General features: G+C 41.0%; 1 protein-coding gene across 2 annotated transcripts in view; it reads left to right on the top strand.

Annotated features, from left to right (window-relative positions):
• LOC115652526 (sushi, von Willebrand factor type A, EGF and pentraxin domain-containing protein 1-like) overlaps positions 1 to 14,711 on the top strand; it is a 36,291-nt gene that overhangs the window by 18,624 nt on the left and 2,956 nt on the right. For both annotated transcript variants that reach the window (XM_030564600.1, XM_030564601.1), the window contains exons 3-8: positions 1,482 to 1,617; positions 3,706 to 3,794; positions 4,736 to 4,799; positions 6,034 to 6,122; positions 8,564 to 8,676; positions 9,644 to 9,800. In XM_030564600.1, the coding sequence (XP_030420460.1) occupies positions 1,482 to 1,617; positions 3,706 to 3,794; positions 4,736 to 4,799; positions 6,034 to 6,122; positions 8,564 to 8,676; positions 9,644 to 9,800 (648 nt within the window). The remainder of the gene's footprint in view (positions 1 to 1,481; positions 1,618 to 3,705; positions 3,795 to 4,735; positions 4,800 to 6,033; positions 6,123 to 8,563; positions 8,677 to 9,643; positions 9,801 to 14,711) is intronic.

Below are 14,711 nucleotides of genomic sequence, written 5' to 3'. Positions count from 1 at the left end.
ATGTAGCTAATTGAGAGGGGGAAGTGATTCTAAGTATGGTAGATATGAACAAAAACAATTTCAAACTATTAGTTTCAAACAATCGGAAAGAAACCTCCATTAAAGATTCAGTATCCCTACCCCTTCAATTAAGTGTTAAGAGAGCTCCCAGTCCACCTCTGTTACACAGGAAGCCCCTCAGCAACGAGACTTGACACTTCTGATTTTCTAAAGTAAAAACTATCAAACAAGAAAAAAATAAGCCTTTCTAAAGAATCAAAAAAGGGCAACCTGCTCCCCCCTTTATTTTTCCCACTGCAGTTCACCTTTAAGGGTGAGTGTGCACTTTCTTTCTCATTTTTAAGCTCACTTTTTTAGGCAATAAGAATGAATTTAAAAGCTCAGATGAATATAAAGCCCAGAAACAGATTGCAAATGTTTCCACTAACCAGTCGGCTGGTGGGGCCATCATCTCCATCCATACACAATACTGAATACCTGCTCTGTGCTAATGCCTAGAGTATTCAGCTCTTCAGAAGGATTCATGTTCCACAATGAAAAAAATCACCCCAAAGGAAATTCTCCTTCATATCACATATGGTCAACCTATGGAATTCACTATAGCAGGAGGTCAGTCGAATAAATACCATAGTTTTAATGTTTAAAACCAGACTGGATAACGTTAGGATCAATAATAAAACATGCATCAGGGCATGCTAAGAGAGGGATAACCAGCTCTCATGTGGCATGAGACAATCTTTGCAGAGGTCAAGAACTAATTACCAACACCATCATATACAACTTTGTACAATTGGGTCCGTTATAATCTTTCCTGTACCACATGCTCTGTTGCAAGGTAGCAGGCATTGGCTCCTGCCAGAGGAAGGATAACAGATTTGAGGACCAAGAGCTGGCATGGAAAACCCTACATAATTATTCTATGTAGAATAAACTAGTTTTGTAGAATTAAGACTGATAGAATTTTTATGCTGTGGGGACAGTAAGTGTCACATGCTCAAAAGACTTTCTCCGTAAGGCAGAATTCTCTGCTTTGGGGTTTTCTGCTTCAGTTCTATTTCCTGCTAAACTTACATTAATCAATGATCAAAAGTAATTTTTTTAAATTTATTTTTTCGACTGAGAGTGAGGAGAAACCTCCTGGACTCTCAAATTAAAACCAGCTTTGTTAACTATAAAGATTACACAATGGAGACAACAGATTTGAGACCCTGGACTATAACCTACTCTCTGTTTAACAATTGTTCTTGTGCCAGTCTGAGCAGAACTCTGGGATTATTAAAATCTGATTTTTAAGATAAAATTAAATATTTTTTGTTTTCCATCCTACAGTGTTATGTGAGGACAAAATTGTGATAATGTTGTCTGAGGCTCACTTAGAGAAAGATATTTTTACATTCATGATATTGATCTGTTTTAAAAACTGGTGTTTTATCTTTGGATACAACGGTCATTTTTTAAAAAAAATGTTTATTCTGCTTTAGAGACATGGGGTTGCGTATGCTGCTCAGAGGGCTTCTGCGCAGACCCTATTGCTTGCATACCCTGTCCAGTGGGTCACTATCAGCCTCTAGCTGGACAACTGTCGTGTCTGCTTTGCCCACAAGGATATTACACTAAGTAAGTCTCTAGACCACTGTTGTGACTGGGATTGTATTTTTGGCTAGGCAGAGGTTGTGTATTCTTTCTCTCTCTCGCTCTCATTGCAATGGGGTCTACTACTTTGTGTTTGTACAAGTGCCTAGCCCAATAGGTCCTTGTTCTTGGTTCACCATTAGGCACTACTGAAATAAACATGATTACTAGTCATTTTCTGGAATGAAGGATCCCTTTTGCTGCCCCCAATCAGGCTGCAGGAGCAGTGTTAATGGGGTTTCCCAAGTTGAAAACGCAAGATTTTTCTTAATCAAAAACTAAGGTTGGGAAGCAAGAGATGTGGGTTTTTCACTCCAGCTCTTTCACGGACTTCCTCCTGGGTAATTCAAAGAAGTCTTGTAGCTTCTGTCTCTGCATCTTAGTTTTCCCATCTGTAAAAAGGGATAGTATTTCACTACCTCAATGAGGTGCTCTGAGGCTTAATTAATTAATGGCTGCAAGGTGCTATCATGACTATCAAAATGCCTACAAATACATGTGTTGGCCCAAGAAACCAGTCCTCAGGTTGTCCAGACTTCATAACCTAAGTGAGACCTGTGGCATAGTGCAGTGTTGACTTGGTTGCAGCTGCAGTTTGTCTGTGCTCATCTGCTTTATTTTATGTCTCCTGTAGAAATTAGATTTTTGCCTCGTGTGCATGGTCAGTTGTGACTCACGGATCGTGTGTGTGCAAATATTTCATTTGGAAGAATGTATTGGCCATTTTCACACATTAGATATATACAAATGTTTACAGGCAGCCTCAGAGCTGTAGAATGCATTGGCATACTTTAATAAGAGATCCTGTCACTGGGTATCAAAAGCTTCAGCTGATTGTGGTTTAGCAGCTAATTCTTCTTTCATCCCAGTTCATTAAACCCTCATGGATGTTGGAGGGCTCTGCAGTAGCTTGTTCTCTTGGTGACTTTAATTTAGGGCAGGTGAGTGGTCCCCTGTCAAAGGCCAAGCTAAATTCTTGCAATTAATCTATTACAATGGCCACAATTGGACTCCTGAGCTATTGAGAGATTACCAGGTTTCTCAATCTGACTAGTGATGCCTTAAATAAGGATCTCACAGGTCCAAGAACAAATGCTTCTACCACTTAATCTATGTCTCCTAGTTTTTACCTTTAAAACAAATTCCAGCTGGAGCTAGCCGCTAGTCCACTGCAATATTAACCTGCATTCAGTGCCTCTTTCCTCCAGCCTGGTATACAATGAATTCCACGAGGCCTCAGAGTCAGTAACAATATGATATATCTGATCAGAGTGCAAGTTCCAAGGTGGCATTAATTACCATGAGTAATAGGGGATGGGAAAAGATACCTAAGGGGGCATAGAGGAGAGGGATCAAACTGAGAAGGAAATTCCTCATTTAGAAAAGTGGTATGATTTGGACCTGCCGATAAGAAACGCAATAGCCAGTATATGGACCCCTTCTCCTGAAAAAAGAGAGAGCATATTTCATTACCATCCCCAGCTCCTGGTCAGGTCTCATTTAGGTTTTATGGCCAAGATTTTCAAAACTGGATACCTAGACTCCTAAATCCTTGTTGAGGCTTCTGCTGAAGTGACCTGATGTTCAAAGGTGCTGAACACCCAGCAGCTCCCATAAAAATCTAGGATGCTGGGTATTCTGCCCCTTTGAAAATCAGGCCTCTTATTCTCCTGAGTGTGAACTTAGGCTCCTAACTTCAGGCACCTGTTTTAAAATCTTGGCCTAACTTCCTTGAGGATGGGACCTTGTAATCATGTCCCACCCACTTATCTGTAAAGTTTGCAGCGCACTGCAGGAAATGCATAAACAATCTCTAGTAACAATGCAATCGAGAACTTCATTTCTTAACTGAATGTTTAAAGTTCAGGCTAGTTCTGGTTGGTTTTTTTCCTCTGAATTGCCTCACCTTCATTAAACTATTTCTGTATTTCCTAGAGATGCACAATATACAAGCAAGTAAATAGGTCTGTCACGCTCAGAAGCTTCCATTTAAGCAGCTTAAATTTGACTGAAACTTCTTTCCTCATGAAAAATACATAAAACTGAACTAACTCGATTCAACTTTCTTTTTAGTTTAATGAAAAGTGTTGTATGCCTGCCCTGTCAGCCTGGCTCTTATTCCAATGAGTCTGGGGCACCAGCTTGCAGACCATGTGGAAAAGGTATGCTTTGACTCTTACTCACCTCCAAAGTGTGCTGTGATGCCAGAATGTACAAGATTTTTCTTATACTGGTTACAGTAACAGATTACTTAAAAGAAAAAGTAGCATTTAGTAACAGGCTTGTTTTCTCAAACCAAAAAAACTTGAACTATGGATTCCATTTCTTTTGACTGTTCTAATATGTTTTTCTAATTTGATGGAAAAATTGCCACGGAACCATGCATATCACCTTGTTCTTGTGTGTAACAAAATAGCGTACGCTTCCCCCTCACACCTGTACTAGCCTGTGATAACCCTCCTGTAGGGTCTCTCTCTCTCTTCAAGTCCTCTTGATTTTCTTCAGAGTGGGAGGCCAGGTGTTCATGTACTTTGACTAGTGTAAGTTCCTCCTACTTCAGATGACTGGGTCAGAAACACAGTTGCCTTTCCTCAGTCCAGGCAAAACATCCCTCCCTATAGCTTTTGTATGGGAAGGTAGGACAGCAACTGCACATCCTTGAGAACTTGCTGGTAGCCTATACCCAAAACTGCATTTTTGTCAATAGCCTTTTTCACTTTCACTCGATTCAATGTAAAATGGGGATGGAGCGCTCCTCCCTACAACACAAGCAGCTCTGCAGGGCTTGTCTACCCATCACAGTGGCACTACGTGTAATTTTGCAGTTCCTGAGAGTTTTAAATCTTGGCAATAGCACTAGATTGAAGTGGAGTGTCTGAGCCTCCTAGATGTCATGCTAGTATTGCAAGGTCATTATGATAGTACCCTAGTTTTAGGGCTCCTTAAAAAAAATCCAAACACCCCTCTCCCTAAAATTATTGGCAGGAGAACACACAACAAGGTTTTACACATCATTGATGAGACTCATCTTAATTCTTTGTAACCTTGATAATTTCGTGACTGGTGACATTACAGGGAAGATTCCTCTTTTCTATTTCTTTAGGGCATTTCAGCTTCCAGAAAAATTCAGCATTCTGCATGCCGTGTCCACGTGGATCATTTTGCAAGTAAGAAATTCATGTATATTTCAAGGGTGTGGGAAAGGGTAGTAGGATTCTTTTACTATTGGCAAATGATTCAAGAGACCAATTCAACTGGCAAAAAGGGAGACATCCTTGTTTTTCACGCTGATCAATTAATATCTCCCTGCCGAGCAACATTATAAGAGGGACCTGACTGTTTGGAGAGAGAGTGTCTCTTGAAGATTCCAAAACTCTGTTCTCCTTAACTGAAATTGATACTGTAGTGAACACTGACTTAAGGTAAAAGATGCTAAAAATTCAGTGGGTCCGTGATGATGAGCGAATGGTGACCCTATACATGTGTTTCAGTGGTGCCATGAGGCTAGCCCAGTAATCGTGCAATGGCAACATATTTAGCTGCTGCTTGGGAGATTTCAGTTCAGGATTCCCCTTCTTCCCAGACTACGCTGTTGTGCAGCAGACAAGCAGCCAACAAGTGAATAGAATTAGAAACTCCCATCAGCTGACAGTCACACCGCAGTCCAAGATGTGGTTTTATATTAAGGATTAAACTCACTGGGTAACGAAGGAGGAGGAGAAGAGGGCAGCAGATAAACTCCTCTGTACAAAGGCATGCGAGTCATTTTGGATGGAGAGGAACTTGAGAATTCACGAACAAAAATTCCTCCAGGGGAAGGAAGGGTCAAAAAGAAAACAAGTAATAATAAGCTGGCAAATACTGGTCTTTTGTTTTAAGAAAGCTGGGGCATTTAGTGACAAACTCTGTGTGTGATGAGCTTGGATGCTGAGAAGTTACCAGAACTGATTAGTATTCTGTGAAGGTTTCACATTCCATAAGGCCATTCTCCTTTTCTTTCTCCCCTTCCCTGTTCCGTTTTCTTTTGATGTCTACCTTCTGGCCTAGGCTTTGTGTACATTAGGGTGCCAGCCACTTGAATGCAAATCCCTACTGTAGATGTGCTGCACTACTGTAAGTTGTGACTTGCATTGGTGTAGCTTACCTTAGCTAGGGGGGTCTGCACTAGAAGTTTGTACCAATGCAGCCACACCGCTGGCTAAAACCCAAATATAGACAAAGGCCTCAGTTCTTAATTTAAGGACTGAAGGGGAAATAAAGCCAGCATTAACATCCAAGTAGTTTAGACCTAGTCAGCTTTTGCTCAATGTGATATTCAGTTTACATTCTGTATCAGATGATTTAGCTAGAGTTCAGCTATATTTGTGTATTTCTTTTCCTCTCTCCTCTTCTCTCCCAAAGTACTACCAACTGCAGCAATTGTACAATGTGCCCCACTGGAGAAGAGGCCCTTACAGAAGCATCTGAAGAATGTGCACCTTGTCTGCCAGGTAATTAATTAAAAGAAGGGAAATGCAGCTGATATTCTTTCTGGCTGAGGACAACAAGCCTTATTTAGAGAATAAAACTTGCAGAAGCTTTAGGCTGACCTCTACTAGAAAACTGGCCAGCAGCTGGCACCTGTTGTCAGCAACAGTGCTGAAATGAGTTTACCAGCTACTATTAGCAGAACACACCATTTCATCATTATTGCAGAAGAGTTCTTGCAACTTTTATTTTTACCATGCAGGCAGGCAAACTGTTTTCAGCACCAATACATGAGGATTTTGGCTGGATTTTGACCAATACATCAGCAGTGGTCTGTCTTACCAAATGTAGCTGATCTATTACAAGCTGAATACTAGTACCCTAGGTTGGTTACAGCAGACTCAAAAACACTTCTACTTATTCCTGGGGGAATTTTGTGTCAAAAAGTTAAAAATTCTGCATATTTTATTTGTCAAAAATCATGCTAGTTTCAATTACTTTGGTAATTTATTTCAAAATACCTGTCAGCAAGTACATCTGTAACAATACAGACCAAAAATAAGATAGTTCAAGAAATTTTTTGACAAATGGATTCCTTACTATGCATATTAATACAGAACTCTGAGTAATTCATTTAAACTACAATAGAGAACTGTATTTCCTGCACCTCCCAGAACCAGTACAAAGGCTTAGGGGAGTCCAGTGTAATGGAAGAGCTGAGGAAGAGGGAAGGAGCCTGGGAGTGACCCTGGAGGGTTGTTGGGTGTGGGTGGGAGAAGTATGGAACAGGTTTTGTTTTGGGTTTTTGTTGGTTTTTTGGGGGGGATTATTAGGGAGTTGGGGAGCCCTCCCATTCAGACCCTGGCTGATCCCTAGCCTCTTCCATTCCATCAGGCACATCTGCTGCACCGTCATATGGCCCTGCAACCTCCCTACCCCTTGTGGCCCTGCAGGCCCCTTCCCATTCAGTTCCTGTCTCAATGCTGTCACCCCACTAGCTCCTGAGTCCCAGGCGGTCCCGTCACTAGTCCTTCTGAATGCCAGTGTGATCTCATTTCCCCCCCCTCCCCAAGAACCCCACTCTTTCCCTCCCATGCCTTCTTACCTGACCCCACTGTGAGGAATGCAGCCTCTTCCCACTCCCTCTCCATTAGCTGGCTGCCCTCTCTTCTGACATCACAACAGCCCTTGATAGGCAAAAGTTGTAATTGCAGCACCTCTCCAGCAGAATCTATATTCTGTGGAGAAAAAGAAATCTGCGGGGGACATGAATTCTGTGCACATGCAGTGGCACAGAATTCCCCCAGGAGTATTCTATAGTAGGCCAGACTTTGGCTTATACTACAGACTTTGTCCAGCATGGCTACCTTGGTCCAGAGTGTGATGAGGTGTAATCCCTGACTGATACACTTGTGCCAGCAAAAAGCCCCTAATACAGTGCTTTTGCCTGTATAATTTATTTTTCTCAGGGGGAATGAATTAAGCTATACGGGCAAAAGCACAGTCACTAAGTGCTGCATCCACTAGAAGAGCTTTGCTGGGATAGTATGCTGATATTCCTATGCTAGTACTCACATTGTAGACCTGGCTTAAGTCTATAAACAAGCAGTGCAGGGAAAGCTCATGAAGGGGAAAATGAGGAAATGTGATTTCTAGCCTCTATTCAATATTGTCTTATATAAACACCAAGCTACCTATAAGTCAGTGATATGGCATTATGCTACAGTCCCTGCAGCAGAGCTAAAAAACACAGGAAGTTCTATAGTGAAGTAGAAGCATCCAACGAAGTGGGTATTCACCCACGAAAGCTCATGCTCCAATATGTCTGTTAGTCTATAAGGTGCCACAGGACTCTTTGCTGCTTTTACAGATCCAGACGAACACGGCTATCGCTCTGATATAGTGAAGTAGTGTTTTTAAATGTACAAGACACATTAAACATTAATGCAGCAAACATACAGTCCCACAATTTTAAAAGACTCATAGTTCTTATGAACATATGGTCAGAAAATTTTAAAAAATTAAACATTATTTAACAATTTTTAAACAGCTATCAACTTTCAGTTGGATAGGAGAGATGGATTCAACCCACAATTATAGACAAACGCCACTGAACTTTGGATCCAGTGTAGAACGTTGCAGCTTGTTCTCATCATTGGTTTTGAAATATGTGAAAATGCAGAATAGTATTTCCCTGTATTTTACTGAACTCATGATTCAAACTAACTCTATTTGCCAAGTTTAAAAATGCAGGCTTCCTCCTTCTTCCCCAAGCCCATGTGTTCTCTTTTAGTTTTCTCTGCCCACCAGCATAGACCAGTTGAGAGCCCAATTTTTGCTTTGTGCATTAAATGTTTTCAGCAGTTTTCCTCTCTCCTTTAAAGCACAGGTCAACCATGCACTGATACCAAAAGTCCCAGTAGTCTAGTCCTACCCCTCATTTTGTGCTTCTTTTGATTTGTAGGTACATATAAAGGCCCCAGGAACAGCAAATGTGAAATCTGCAATATAGGAGAATACCAAGTACGAAGGGGCAAGGAGAGCTGTGACAAATGCCCAGAAAATTATTACTGTCCTGTAAGTATCTCTAAGCTGCAGCAGTGGTCTATCTTACCAAATGTAGCTGATCTATTACAAGCTGAATACATTTTAATTAACACCATCTTTATTCAATCCCCTTCCCTTGTAGGGTTCTTGTAGCTTTTTTTGCTTAAAAAAATGTAAACACAGCCATATTAGAGAGGAGTCGTTGCAAATGTTAGCCACCTCTAGAGCCATGTACCTATCCTTGTTCCACACATGAAGCTTCCACTGACCTCCACTGGGAGTTTTGGTGAAAACTAAAGCCTGGAAAGTGGCCCATTAATTGTGTTACTTGAAATATGGACAAGGCTGTGTAAGAGACCTGTTGCTCTAAATCCTACAAATAATGGTGCCATCCTGTGTACCCATGAATAACTTGAGCCTAATTTAACCAACCTGAAGTTACCACTCTTCACTTGCTGTAAATTTCAGGCTTGTCTACACCAGGGGTGCTCAACCTTTTTCTTGCTGAGGCCCCCCTCAACATGCCTTAAAAGTGCCAGGGCCCAGCAGGAGTGTGGGGTAACTCAGAGCTCTGGGCCGGGGAGGACTCTTGTATATAGGCATAGTTTTACTTCTATTTGGGGGTCCAGGGAGGGAGGCCACCTCCACCCTCTGACTCATTCAGGAGGTCACCCAACTCATCTGGGCTGTGTGGGGACACAACCAAATATAAAACTCAAAGCGGGGACTCAGTTCAAAACGTTTAAAAACTGCTCATGGTGCAGGGAGGGCATAGCTAGGGGCTGTGTGAAGTGAGGGGGTAGTTCAGGGTGTGTGGGGGGGAGAGAGAGAGAGTGAGTGTGTGTGTGTGCCATCTCAGTGCAACTCCCAGCTTCAGCCCCCACTGCTCCTGGCTTATTTAGTGTCCTGCACCATGCTGGGCAGTGTCAGTGCTTAACAAATAATACAGTCTTACCTGTCTGATGAAACTACCTATTTTGTATTTTCACTTCCTTAGAGTCCAGATGTGAACCCAATTGCGTGTCCTTCTAATGCCTTCTGCCCAGCTGGGAGCACTCAACCACAATATTGTATGGAAACATTTCTTTATAAGGCAGGAAACTCTTGTGAACTGGCTCCTCTAACCATTGTATTACTAGCTGTTTCTTCAGCAGGTGAGTAGTATTCATGCTATAGTAAAAGTGGAATACATTCCACTCTGCAGCTTGGGTAACTTCTTGTTTAGTCAACAGTGGAGGTGTCCGCTTGGTGGTATATTCTTGACTAGTTTTCTGATATCTTTATTTCTTGTGTGGGTTCTCTTCTTTTGGCCACTGCTTGTTCCTTGTATTTTTGTTTTCAGAGGAATTAATTTTCTGTGCCTTAATTATGGTGCCTCCTAGGATTCTCTAGCCTATTTTCATTAGATTTCTTAATATCCCTAAAATATTGCCCGAAAGCACAATAGTACAGTATGATAGAAGTATGGGACAGCAGCTTTAAAGACATAAGAATAGCTTCCGGGGTTGCTGTCAGATGTCTAAGTCACCACTTGCCTAGTCAAGGGTGTAACATTTGACAGAAGTCAGTGAGTTGTTCCATGTTGCTGCTTTACAGCTGTTACATATTGGCACATTTCTGAAGCAGCCAAAGATGCTGCCTGTGCCTTGGTGGAGGGTGCCCTAATAATCAGAAGGAAAGAGGCTGAACACCTGATAGTTTGTAGAGAGACACTGTGTGATCCATTTAGAAATTCTGCAATGAGATAGCTTGGCCATTCAACAAGCCAGATATAGCCACTGAGATGAGGAGACAGACTAAAAAGGTCTAGTCCTGTCCTGGTAATAAAATAAAGCTCTGCAAACATCCATCAAATGTAGTTTGCATTAAATGTGACTTCAGGAAGAACATTGGTGCTTTATTCAACTAATCAGGTGAAACTCTAGAGCAGTGTTTCCCAAACTGTGTTCTGCGGAACACTGGTGTTCCACATGATGTGAATAGGTGTTCCGTGAAAGAATTGTAATTAAAAAAAAAAAGTCTTTAATTTTTTTTTAATTTTAGGTTTGGCATATTTGAAGTGTAGTTTACAACGCTTTTTGAATGACTATAATTAACATAAAACTCTTTTTCCGGTTATTGATAGATCTCATATTGAATATCATGGCGTAAAGAGAACACGGCATGCAAGCATGTTGACGTCTTGCTTTTGGGCATGTTTCAGTTAGTGACATCATATCCCTTCCACTTGAGGCTGCGTGAACTGCAGCAGTATGCACACACCATTCTCTTTACGCCATGTTGAATATAACATTCACTCAACACGTTCAAACCTGTGGATCTTTATCGTGTGTGCGATAAGCACACTAAAGTAGCTTCACTCGAAACAATATAAATATTTGTGACAAACAACATTTGACCAAAATTAGTATTTCTAAATATTGTTACTAATCACCATGGATTTGTGGCTAAAAGAAGGAACTTGGAGTACCAGAAGAACTTGCGTTTCATTTCAAAATGTGGCCAAAATAAACAAGCAAAATATTGTGTCACTTCAAAGTGAGGATGAACAATCACAGTCTTTTGTTGCTGAAAAATCTGTTAGTACTAGTGAGTTATCCAAGGTGAAATACTTCGGTACAAATTCTATCAAAAAACAAGAAGCAGGTGTTAAAACACCTAAACAAAAGTATGATGAAAGTTATGTGTCTTTCGGTTTTACGTGTGTTGGAAATAAAGGTGTTCTTGATGCGCAGTGTGCAACAAAATAACAGCAAACAGTTCATTGGCTCCTGCTAAACTTCGTAGGCATTTGAAAACCAAGCATGCTGAATAGAAAGACAAAGATACAAGTTTTTTCAAGAGGTAGTGTGACTCACTTGGAAATTGTAAACTTTCGATGATCAAAATTGCTAAAACAGACAGTGAAAGTGCAACAGAGGCATCTTATCGAGTAAGTTGCCGTATAGCGCTTGCTAGAGAAGCTCACACTATTGGAAAAACGCTTATCAAGCCTTGCATGAAAGATATTGTTAACATGCATGTTGAGCGAGCAGTCTGGTAAAAAAATTGATGCTGTACAGTTGTCAAATAATACTGTTGCACGCCATATTAAAGATCTTGCAGATGACACAGAAAAAGAGCTAGTTTGCTGACTGAAAATTTGCCATGAGTATTCATTGCGGCTAGATGAGTGCACTGACGTTTCAGGACTTGCTGTGCTACTAGTATTTGTCTGATATAGATTTAATACTATTATTGAAGAGGACCTGCTCTTATGTGAATCTCTGCAAAGCAACACGACTGGAGAAGAAATATTCAACTGCATCAATAATTTGATCAGAAAGCATGAAATTAGTTGGGAAAATGTATTGATGTATGTACTGACGGTGCTCGGGCAATGATCGAGAAGATGAAGGGAGCTGTAACGTGAATCATAAGTGTGGCACCAGAAAGCCCGAAAAGCCATTGTGTTCTACACAGACAAGCACCTGCAGTTAAAAAAAAATACCAGTATATCTGAAAATTGTGCTCGATGAAGCAGTACAAATGATCAATTTTGTCAAATCTCGACCACTTCAATCCAGGTTATTTAAAAATTTGTGTGAGGAAATGGGTAATCAGCACAAAATGCTTCTTTTACATACAGAAGTGAGGTGGCTATCCAGAGGAAAAGTGCTTGTGAGGTTTTTTGAGCTTCGTAGTGAACTACTGGTATTCTTCACTTCAGATAATTCAGGATGAAAATTTAATGACTGTCTGACAAATTCCTCGTGGCTCATGAGACTTGCTATCTTACAGATATTTTTGCAAAATGAAATGAAATTAATCTGTCGCTGCAAGAATGTGACCGTTTTTACTACAATGGATAAAATTTTGTCATGAAAAAAAAAACTCGAATTATGGGCATCTTCTGTAAAACAGAATAACTTGGACTGCTTCCCTACAGTACATGAATTTCTGACTGAAATAAATTCTACAGTCCATGAAGAAGTTTCCAGCACCATTTTACAGCACTTACGTGACTTGCAGGCTCTTTATTAAAATAATTTCCTATAACTACTGATGATGATGCTTGGGTTTGAAATCCGTTTGTAATTACAGCCAAACCAGTCGGCTTCACCGCGCACAATTATGAAAGCCTAATTGACTTAATTTCTGAATCTGATTTGAAAAAGAAGTTTAAGGATCTTCCGCTGAATAATTTTTGTAGCAGCCTAATAGAAGAATACCCTAATGTGGCTAAAGGTGCAGTTCGAGTGCTCCCTCCTTTTGCTACAACTTGTGTGTGAGAGACGGGATTTTCGTATTATACTGCAACAAAAACCAAATATAGGAATAGACTTGATGCTGTGCCTGATATGAGGATTTAACTTTCCAGCATCATTCCTAATATTATGCAAATTTGTGATAGAAAAATGCAGAAACACCAATCCCATTAAATCCATATTTGTATTTGTTTGTAAAAATAGATTTTCCTAGTAAAAATCTACTTTGTTTGGTGTTTGTGTATATATAAAAACAGGTTTTTTAAGTAGAAGTGTTTTTAATTTTGACTCTTGCACTTGATTTTTTGAACTACTTTATACGTGCTTTCTAGTTGGAAATTGTTATTTCAAGTCATTTTAAATTTTTTGCTTTGTTTTATAAAAGAAAAATATATTTGAGCATAAATAACGCAATTTTTTATTTGAAAACCAAAAACGACTAAAATAATGTTGTGTGTTCTGTAATAGGCTAAAAAGTGTTCCATGGCCAAAAAAGTTTGGGAAACGCTGCTCTAGAGACCACCTTAAGGATGCGTAGGGAGGTCCTGCTTTAAGAGTTTGTAGCTCATTGATTCTGTGCGGAGGTGATGGCCAATAAAAAGACAGTTGTGAAGCTAAGGTCATTACTGAGCACATTGCTAGTTGGGAAGTTTTCAGTTAAACTGATTGTCATCAGTGATGCCTCGTCATTGAAATCAAAACTTTTTGTGGCCTTTGAGCCTCAGTATACTTATTGAGTAACTCCACACACTCAAAGGGCAGGTCTTCATTCATGGCCTACTCCTTCCTAGGCGTGCTTGATACTTAAAGCCATGATGCTCTACACAGCATCACTGCCAAGGCCACAGATCTAGCTGCTATGTCAGAGGCATCCATTACTGCCTGTAAAGCCAGTTTGGCCTTCCTTAATTATTTCCCTGAGTTCCTCCCTGCTGTCATGTAGAAGTTTTGAGGGAATAAGTGTCATTGTTGATCCCAAGTCAAAAGAGTTCTGAAGGTTTATATGAAGGGTTTGATTAAATTTAGTCAAAGCTAAGAACTAGCAGGTCAGATATGTACCAGGTTCTGTCTTGCTGCCATGGGCAATAAGAGGGAACTCAGGGAGGATCACAGCCACCCTATCCTGCACAGCCCGTGGACACTGCCATTTAAAATATATCTCTATATATCTATCTGATCTTATGCATGAAGCACATGTGCATCTACAGTGGGATCCACATTGATACATATACAAAGACATGGCAGTAACATCACTGCCAGCTTTCCCAAATGATACAAGATTGTTTTGACCCCCATATCAGGAGCTCTTGTTGGCTACCTGATGGTGTGGAGCTACCAGCTTCTTCCCATTCTACTTAATTTTGTGTCCCACCTCCAGCCCCAATCTCTGCCTCAGTGCAGCAAATAATTCTGCCCCTCTTTCTCTCTCTCACTGCCCCCCATCCCTGCCTCTTGCCCCTCAGTGCACCTCTGCTCCTCCAAGGATTCTTCCACTCCCCACCCAGGCCTGGGACAGCAGTTACAGCTATCCTCTTCTTAGGCATGGGGTGATCCAGGGATGGGGCGGGCGCATGAAGTGTGTGTGTGGGGAGCAGAGTGACCCATTTTTCACTAGGAGGAGGAGGAGCAGAGCTGCCCTGACTTGCTGAGCTTATCCTGCTCCCTTCTTACCCTGCCTTGTGAGAACGGTGTCAGCCTCTCAGCACCACCTCTTTCCCTCCTGCAAAACCTCCCCTCAGCTTCCAAGAGGAAAAGGGAGAGCCTGCATTCTGCAGTGGACCTGATTGGCTGCTCTTCCTCAGTAGATGGGGATGTGAG

The sequence above is a fragment of the Gopherus evgoodei genome, chromosome 5 (genome assembly GCF_007399415.2).
Source record: "Gopherus evgoodei ecotype Sinaloan lineage chromosome 5, rGopEvg1_v1.p, whole genome shotgun sequence".
In the NCBI taxonomy this organism is placed as follows: Eukaryota; Metazoa; Chordata; order Testudines; family Testudinidae; genus Gopherus; species Gopherus evgoodei.
The sequence above is the reverse complement of the archived record's forward strand: the minus strand, read 5'-3'. Positions and strand labels throughout refer to the sequence as shown.